The sequence below is a fragment of the Ruditapes philippinarum genome, unplaced genomic scaffold, assembly GCF_026571515.1.
Source record: "Ruditapes philippinarum isolate M1 unplaced genomic scaffold, ASM2657151v2 ctg8994_1_1_1_1, whole genome shotgun sequence".
NCBI classification, from domain to species: domain Eukaryota; kingdom Metazoa; phylum Mollusca; class Bivalvia; order Venerida; family Veneridae; genus Ruditapes; species Ruditapes philippinarum.
In genome coordinates, this window is record NW_026865349.1 from 16,570 (window position 1) to 26,482 (window position 9,913).

Consider the following 9,913-nt stretch of genomic DNA (forward strand, 5'->3'; position numbering starts at 1 on the left):
CGAGTGAAATATGGTAATTTTCATGCCACAAGATGAAAATAAATCATGTATGTATAGAAAAAACTTGAATTTTCTGTTTATTATATACATTTTTCTCTTTCTGGACATTGAATTTTAAAAGACTTTCACTTAAATTTTGAGTACTGGCAGAATTTAAAAGAAAGTAGTCCGGCAGGACACCAGTGAAAATACGGAAAATATGTTTCACTGCAGTGAAAAATAGATTTTTACAGTGAAAACACGGAAAATGAAAATACGCATTTTATTTCATCAATATTTCTCAATATTTCATTTAAAAGTATATAATAAAGGTTTTTATTATATTTTTACCTCTTCTTTGGTTATTTTAGTGGACTGTAAGTGCCGTTTGCAATGTTTAAATTACTGTCTTTGTTCACTTTACTTTTGAATACATTTCCAAAATTTTCATGAAAATTAGCACGAATCTTTAGGCATGCTGCTATAAAGGTTAAGCGCTCTTTGTTGAGTTATAATTAATTATTGATGGCATAAGCACAAATAATAATTAAAAAAAAAAGCACCATCAAAACGAATCAATCAGATATTCACATAATTAAGAATGTATACTATATGCATTTCTTCTTAATATCGACACAAATATTTGTACTTTGAAACGGAAGAAAACAGGGAACAAACCACTTTCAAATGGAAAAGTTTTAAATTTAAGGCAATAAGCTCATCAATTTTGCTGTAGATATGCTTTGCCACGTCTATCGTTCCCTCCTTTCCTCAGATTCACAAATGTAGAAAAAAGTCACAGTACAACATTTCATATACCACTCTCCAGTAAGAACGTTGATTGTCACGCAATAGTCACCATCACTTTTATCGTTTCTTGGTTGTCCAACCGCCCAATTAAAATATGTCATGTTCTGTTCCTTCCAATTGATGAAATATGTTTTTTGATGTTTTCTTATTCCATCAACAGCAACATGCGTCTTCTGATCGATATCATGAAAATCCCAGTACTCACGTTTACTAAAGTCTTCATGCATATCTACCATATATTCTGGTGCCACTATATTAATGAACTCCACGACAGCCTCGTGTTTTTCAGCACTGTCAATAAACACAAGATGCGAACTTTCTTCCTCACATAGAATTGTAGAATGCAGACGACCATCTTGACGCCCTGAAAACCGTAAACAGAGTCCTTGAAAAGAATAATAACCGTCCGGGCAATCAAACTGTGAAAGTGTACTCTGGAACCGGCAATTGCTTCCGTGACAAGATTGTTCTTCTATATCTAGTGGCTTGCACATGGAGCTAAATCTACCAGTGTTTGAACAGCCACGTGACCGTATTCTCGTTCCCTTCCCACAATCCACTGAGCATCTGCTCCATTCTTCCCATTCGTTGCATTCCGTTTTACGCATGCAGGCGTCCTCCTGAAGCTCCCGGTTCGCCTCCTTGAGATCAAAAATTGTCCATTTTAATTCTGTGACAAGATCCCGTTCTTCACGTGTTAGCTGATTTACTTTCATATCTTCCGTAGCCCATTGTAGTGTTTTTATCTTTTTGTTTTGATTTTCAATTATATCGTGTAGTATTGTATTCTCTTTTTGCAAGTATTCAACTTGGTCTTCCAGTGATCTCATCTTTGGGATAGATTCCCCGACATACGAGGCAATTCCGTTCTCTAATAACTCCAAACGATGTTCAATAAACAGTTTTTCATAGTCTTTTGTGTCTTCGCTGAAAACTGTGACAGAAAATATAGCGATTATTAAAAACAGTATTTTGAATAAATTTCCAGTCTTCATTTTCAAAAATATCAAGCACTCCGTTATTTTGAAAAACACGAAAATCCTCTTTTTTTCGCTGCATTAAATCCTGATATTTCGCGACATTTTTTACGGCTGTATTCATCCGGATCTTATTATGAAGACCGACACCTTTACAAAACAGAAAGGTTATGAAAGTGTTATATTTTTATAAGTATCGAAATATATACCGCTTTAAAAAAACAAGGTGATTTAAGCCCCAGTACGTTACTGCTGATAGCCATGTTGTGGTACATATATTTCATGAAATATGTGAATTATCAAATAATGCCTCGTCGCGCTATTAACTTTATCATTATTTTCATTGTAAAACTAGATATGATCTTAAAGACCCATTTTAAATTTTAAAATTCTTTTTTTACATTCCCTTTGAAATTTATTAAAGGCACTCCACTGAGGGTTTTTTTGACATGATGGGACTGAAAATATTTTTTTCCAGATAAATGTACCATTTGATGTAGGTTTAGACCACTAATCTTTGTGCCAAAGTTCAAATATTCGCGCACTTCGTTTTTGCCAGAATATTAATCCAAATCGTAAAAAACCGAAAATGAAAAGCGTTTAAACGCATTTCATTCAAATCGGGCTAAGAAAAGCTGTTAAGCACAAAAATGCGATTATGCAATCTATTTCAAAATATATCTTTACTATTCTTACATATATTTCTGTTTAAAGTGTCCCAGCTCATTTATGTTAGAAATTCAAATGTTATGTTTTTAGGCTTTTAAACCTCAGTAGAGTCATTTTAAGAATTGGGAAAACATCGGAGGACATTAAAGGACCAAATTTTTACATCTACTGACGGATGGTGCAAAAAGTTAACTTACGTTTTTCCTTCTCTTTTATATGTTACAAACAGTTTTACATAACGTTGTCTTTTATGACTTATCAAGTTCAATTTACGCCTCTGACTTGAAGTTGTAATAAAAAGATGAAAACTTATAAACAGTTTGTGCATGCATTTCAATAGAAATGAATATTATATCGTCACTTTGTCCTAAATTGTGCTAAATAAAGTAGATGAAAAGAACGAACGACGTTTTGCTTGTTTTGATGTGTTTTCTTTTCGTTTTTCTTTCCCTTTTATTTAATATGTATTTTGTTTGTTTGATATGTTCTCCGACTGATTTCAATAAATGTCATTTATCGGTTATTAAAACATTAGAATCTCGTTGATGCGATCTTTGTTCGATGCTTTTTTACGAATAAATAAATAAATAATAAAAAACCAACCAACCAACCAACCAACCAACCAACCAACCAACCAAACAAACAAACAAAATAGGCACATTGGAATTTCAGACAAGCTATAAAATAATTGTAAACGGATTAGATCTATGGGTTGTGTGATTTAATGTAAATACAAACTATAGCAAAATAAAAGTAAAGTAGTATTTTGACTCCCATTCAAGGAGCTAAAACACTATATCTATACCAATTTGCAAAAAGCAACAGAAGCAAAATACAATTATATGACTCATCTTTACTAGTGAAAGAGGATCTCAAGACTTTAACGAAGATATTAAATTGATAACTTTTTCATTTCTGGGCCATATAGATATAAGTAAGACAATAACAAAGTGAAGAAAGCAGCAGATGCAGCAGCAGCAGCAACAACAACAACAGCAGCAGCGGGAGCAACAACAACAGCAATAACAACAGCAACAACGACGACGACGACAGCAGCAGCAACAGTAACAACGACAGACATTGACAATAACAACAACAACAACAGCAGAAACAACAACAACAACAGCAGCAGCAACAACACAACATCAACATCAACATCATCATCATCATAATCATCAGCAGGAGCAGCAACAACAACAACAACAAAAACAGCAGCAGCAACAACAACAACAAAAACAGCAGCAGCAACAACAGCAGCAGCTGCAGCAGCAGTAGCAACAACAACAGCAACATCAGCAGCAACAACAACAACAGCAGCAGCAACAGCAGCAGCAGCAGCAACAACAACAACATCAGCAGCAACAACAACAGCAGCAACAAAAGCAGCAGCAGCAGCAGCAACAACAACAACAACAACATCAGCAGCAGCAAAAACCAACATCAGCAGCAACAGCAGCAACAGCAGCAGCAACATCAACAGCAACAACAACAACAGCAAAAACAACATCAACAGCAGCAGCAACAACAACAACAGCGTTTATAAAAGAGAATACTACGGTCGCTTACCCATCCATTCAGAAAAAATAGATCTCTGAAACATGTCTTTCACTCCAAAATCGGTTTAATATTATATACCTGAATTAATGTTTTGTTAGGCTGAAATTTTATACATAAAAGATAAACAGTTTGAACATTAAAATCAAAATTTTTCTTGCATCAAAAAGATTTTTTTTTTCGTTTTGTTTTTTCCGAACCCGGACTGATTTCCCAATGGTGTAGCTTCCCCTTTAAAATTTTTAATTTATCCAAAAATAAATATAGAAATTTTACATTTTTCAAACGCAGAAATATTTCTATTTAAAAGCATATAGTTTCTGGGGGTTTTTGAAAATCGTTGTTTTTTTCAAGTTATTGTGGGGGAAACCCGAATTGGGAAAACCGCAGAACCCGATTTCCCTTTAAAAATATTAAAAATTTTTTGTAAATGTTGGAATTACGATATTTTTTCAAAGTATAAAAATACTTTTAAAATTGGATTTTTAAAATTAAAACTAATTTTCAGTTTAAATTTAATAAACCCAATTTTTTGGGTGAATTATTTAAAATTTTTATTGTAAAAATTTATATTAAAAGAATTTAAAAAACCCACTTTGAAAATATTTTTTTTAATTTTTTGTTTAGAGTCAACCTTGGTGAATTTAGGGATATTTTTTTAATTCTAGAATACACAAAATGCAAAACAAGTATCATAATGTCGATAGTAAAGGTTGCACACATAACGCTGAGTATCATTATCAAGGTCAAGACGCAAAAGATTGCACCCCTTAAGCCATGTATTTTATGGACACTTTTAAGCCATTATTTTAGGGAAATTTTTAAGCCACGCCGACAAAGATAAACCAATAAAGCATTATGTGTGGAGAACAACGTAAGACGCTTCTCCGTGCATTTTTTTTCAGGTACGAGCGAGTTTACCAACAGAACCAACCACCTTTCTTAAGCTAGCTGGATAGCTTTCTGGCATGAAAAAATCGGAGGCCCCTAGCGGAATTCGAACCCACAATGTAAGGGGCAAATATTGTTCAAGGTCATTGAACCATTCGGACAAGGAGGAACCATAGTGACGCGATATTTCAGTCGAATAATAACAGGTTTAACTGTGATATAATTTGAGAAAATGCAGTGCTTACATGCTTTTAAGTTCTAAATGCAACCATGAGATCCGACAATTGAGCATCTAAGCATGATTGCTTAGGTTTGTGAAATGGTGGTTGGTGGGATTTAACATTAATGATTAAGTGAAGCTTCGGTGTCGAACTTTAGGATCCTAGTCAGGTTTTTCATTACATCTACAGCCAGGTGCACACGTATGTCAAGTTAGTACTCGCCTCATAAAACGTAATATCAATTATCAAAAAATCTCATAAAATTTGAAGTTTTCTGCACATTCATGACATATTTAACAATTCACATACCACATATAAAGAGAATTTTACACATATTGCAGTTCCATCCATCATATCATAATGACTTATCGACAATAAAAATTATTAATTTGAATAAAATACATTTAAAAATGACATAAAAATAAATTTCTTGCAGTTAAATCAGAATTAAATCATATTTAATGGAGCGGACCGTGTATAACTCTATTAAATGATAATTAGGCTACATCTAAAATATTTTCTGTTAATAAATAACAGACTAAAATATTATAAAAAATTTTTATTGTTTTTTTTTTAGGATTTTTAAAAAAAAAAAATTAAAAAATAAGCAGTTTAATAGACTTTGGAATTCAAACTATTGTATATAAACAGACTACTTTATTATATTTTACATTTAAAATTTTGTGTTTAAAGGTTTTTTTTTAATATTCAGCAGACTGTTTAGATGTTTTTGACTTATATACATATATCATCATGAACTTTGTTTCTGTGTAATTGTTTAGTTTATTTTTGTTGCTGTCGATTACCTGATTAAGAGTTGATAATTTTATTTTTAAATTAAAGGGAGGGTTGACTTTTAAGCTTGCTAATTGGATTCATTCTTTTTAATTGCAGGTAGGTTGCTTTTTAAAAGAATGCCAAGATAGTATATTCTTTTTAAGGGAAGTTGGTGCCTGATATTTGCATTGCAAGTTAATTATTTTGTTTTTTACAGAGTGATTGCCTGATATACGGTCATTGCCAAGAGTTGTTTATTTTTGTTTATTTCAGAATAATTGTCTGATTAACGCAAGTTGCCAAGAAGAGTATTCATATATTTGTTGCAGGTATGTTGCCTGACATAAGTACATTGCAAGAGCAAAGTATTCCCTGAGTGCCGGAAAGACACGCGTTGCTTAGAGCTGTATATTCTTCTTTATTGCATAGTAATGGCCTTATCAAAGCAAATTGCCAAGAGCAGCACTTACTTGTTTATTGCAGGTTTGTTTATTGATATATGTGCGTTGTCAATGTCAGTATATTCTTCCCTTCGCGGCATGCACGTCGAGGAGGGCATAGGTCACACCAGATGGGTGACCTAGTTAGATCACTTAGTTGGTATGACCTAACCAACGGCGAAGGGTGTGGCCCTACAAAGAGCTGCTGCTCCCGGAAGAAGTGCCTTTCCTCTATATTGTCTACTGCGTTCAAGATTCGAAGAACTGGATCCTAGAGAAGATCTACGACGAAAGACGGCATAAGAAGGCCTCCGTCGCGGCTCTTCGATCAGTGACGTTGAAGGCGTACGAAGACCTCGGTTGCGGCTCTACGATCAGTGACGTTGAAGGCGTACTAAGACCTCCGTTGCGGCTCTAAGATCAGTGACGTTGAAGGCGAACTAAGACCTCTGTTGCGGCTCTAGATCAGTGACGTTGAAGGCGTACGAAGACCTCCGTTGCGGCTCTACGATCAGTGACGTTGAAGGCGTACTAAGACCTCCGTTACGGCTCTAAGATCAGTGACGTTTGAAGGCGAACTAAGACCTCTGTTGCGGCTCTACGATCAGTGACGTTGAAGGCGTACGAAGACCTCCGTTGCGGCTCTACGATCAGTGACGTTGGAGGCGTACGAAGACCTCCGTTACGGCTCTACGATCAGTGACGTTGAAGGCGTACTAAGACCTCCGTTGCGGCTCTTTGATCAGTGACGTTGAAGGCGTACTAAGACCTCCACACAGTATAATCTTTTCTATTACAGAGAGACTGTAGGATATATGCTTTATATTATTATAGGGTATCTTGTGGAACTGCTTCTTTGGCTATTTAAGCAGCTTGCCTCCAAATTCATGCATTTTGTAAAAATTTTGAAAACGTATTTAAAAGTTAAATATTGTGAAGTGATAAAAAGGAAATTAACACGTTGCAAATGGCACTTACAGTCCACGTAAATTACCAAAATGGGGACAAAAATGTGCAAAATAACACTGCGTGAGTCACATAATAGAAATGTATTCATAAATAGCATGTTTTTTTCTTAACATCTCAGTACAATTTTCTCAAGATTTTTTTTAAATATCCTTGCTCATCTGGAGGCATATAGCTTTGAAGGACATTGTAGAGTAATTTTGGTTGTTGAATTTTGAATGCTATCAGTGCGGTATTATTTTGGCTTCTTAACACTATATTGATGGTATGATATGTTGCTAAAATTTCCTATATTGCTAAAATTACATATACTGTTAAAATTACCTAGTATATGTTGCTAAAATTACCTATATTGCTAAAATTACCTACATTGTCATCATATGATCAGGTAAACCTTTTGGCGTACCATTGAGGCGACATCCTACAATCTAGAGCTTACAGTATGCCTGGGTATTAAGAACGAAGTATTTGAGTCTTGTCACGACAAAACCAACATAGTGCGTTTGCGACCAGCATGGATCCAGACCAGCCTGTGCATCCGCGCAGTCTGATCAGGATCCACGCTGTTCGCTTATCAACCCTATTACAAGTAGAGAAACTGATAGCGAACAGCATGGATCCTGATCAGACTGCGAGGATGCGCAGGCTGGTCTGGATCCATGCTGGTCGCAAACGCACTATGTTGGTTTTGTCATGACGCGGCTCATACACTAAAACCATTAAAATAGTTAAGAGGGCAAATAGTTGAAAATAGGCTACACAACTTTCTCCCTGTAAATTCTATGCAACATATTGTGGTAATTAAATGATGAAAACATTAAATAAATCATATTTAATTATAGGAATCATATATTGTCACCACATAGAGGAGCTCCATATTTATTTGATAAATTTTCAGATAAAGAAGTAAAATACGGTTTAGCTATAATGTATACACGGTGCATGACGGCGCTAATTGTCTGAGTTATTTTTTTCCCACTAATTTATGGCCTATACATATAATCCGAAACACGATGAAAAAAAATATGATATTATTTTTTCGATGATTTGTATAATTGGATATCATATGACACTTTTAAATGATTATAACCATAGTTTGATATTTTTATAAATTCAAAACGAAAACAAGTTGACACCCGTGAAAGCGTAATTAACACAAGTTGACATCAGTGAACACTTAATCAGCCTAAGGTGATATCAGCGAAAGTCTAATTACTGCAACATAACACCATTGCTTATTCAACAAATTCAACGGGTACTGAATGACTTCAATGAGTGGACCCCAGAAAATGCGCCATGATGAAGAAATCGAGACACCATTTAATATTTTTGCCCAAATAGAAATGGACACGGGTAACACACACAGCGAATGGGACACTGTTCAGACGGATAGTGTGCACGGAAGTGCAGACTGACCTGGTCCGATAATAGTGGCAAAGGTTAATCACTTTTGGTACCAGCTATTTGTTAAAACAATACACAATGTTTTATAATAATCTGTTTACTACTTTTTGTTGACAAAGTGGTCATTTTTTTAAATTAGAGCCAGCGTGGCGCATGCGCGTTATTAGGAATGGTGCCGGGGCCAGTCGAGTTTTATGATAACAATAATATAGTATCGTTTAAAACATTGTACATAATTATATTGTCCAACAATATTGACCTGGCACTTCATTAATTTTCGTAAAGGTCATATGAATAAACATGGACCATTACCTATCGAATATATCGATATTTTTGCTAACTTCACTCGTCAGTGAGGTGTGGTGTATTGGTAAAGATTTCGGACTACAGATCTGAAGGTCTCTGGTTCGATACCTAACCAACACCACGTTATGATTTTTTTGAAATTTAATTGCAAGAATTAATTTGAAATCGTTTTACTACACCTGGTTTTAGAATACCTTTTTAAGTGGTGTTTTTATGCACAATAATGTCTTTTATTTCATTACAGTATCTTTCAACGGTTCTTTTTGTGACATGCAATCGTATATGCTTAAGCGCATACATGCTATAAAGACATTTATAAAAAATTCTACATAGATAGTACACACAATAAAAAGATTTCCAATAGTTTAAAGAGAATGGCAATTTCAAAATTAAAATAAAAAATAAATCGCTGAAATAGGATTCGAACCTACCAGTTTACGTGTACATTCTACAAGTGAAAACTCTTTACCAACTGCGCTAAGAGGGCATTTTATTTAACATCATTTTAACAATTGGATATTTACATTCATATCGCTTTACAAGTAGATCGTAACGTTTACGGAATATACCGACTACAGGGTCAAATGCAAGAGTGCCAGGTCAATGTTGTTGGACAATACACGTAGCAGATCAAAAATATTCAGGTTTAAATATCTTTAATGACAAAATAGTCACGTAGATAAGTATTGTAGGTCAAAATATCAAATTAAATATATAATAACGACCTGTCATATTATAGTATATTAGACTAGTAATTGTATAACTTTACTGTCTTTAATGAAAGCAAAAATATAAATATAGCAACATGACACTCTCGGTCAAATTTTTTAAAGGAGAAAAACTGTATTGCTTTTGTGTACTTGTCAAAGTTTATATTATTTCTGAATTTCTTTTATTTTGGTATAAAATAGTAACTGCC

At 34.3% G+C, this 9,913-nt stretch overlaps 1 protein-coding gene across 1 annotated transcript; it reads right to left on the minus strand.

Annotated features, from left to right (window-relative positions):
* Positions 1-253: 253 nt before the first annotated feature.
* Positions 254-2,013, minus strand: LOC132728707 (uncharacterized). Its single transcript, XM_060714388.1, has one exon. It carries the CDS (start codon positions 1,782-1,784, stop codon positions 732-734), a length of 1,053 nt encoding a protein of 350 aa, XP_060570371.1. The 5' UTR covers positions 1,785-2,013; the 3' UTR covers positions 254-731.
* Positions 2,014-9,913: the final 7,900 nt, after the last annotated feature.

Coding starts and splice junctions, on each gene's coding strand:
- LOC132728707 (XM_060714388.1), bottom strand. CDS start 1,784: ATGAAGACTGGAAATTTATTCAAAATACTGTTTTTAATAATCGCTATA.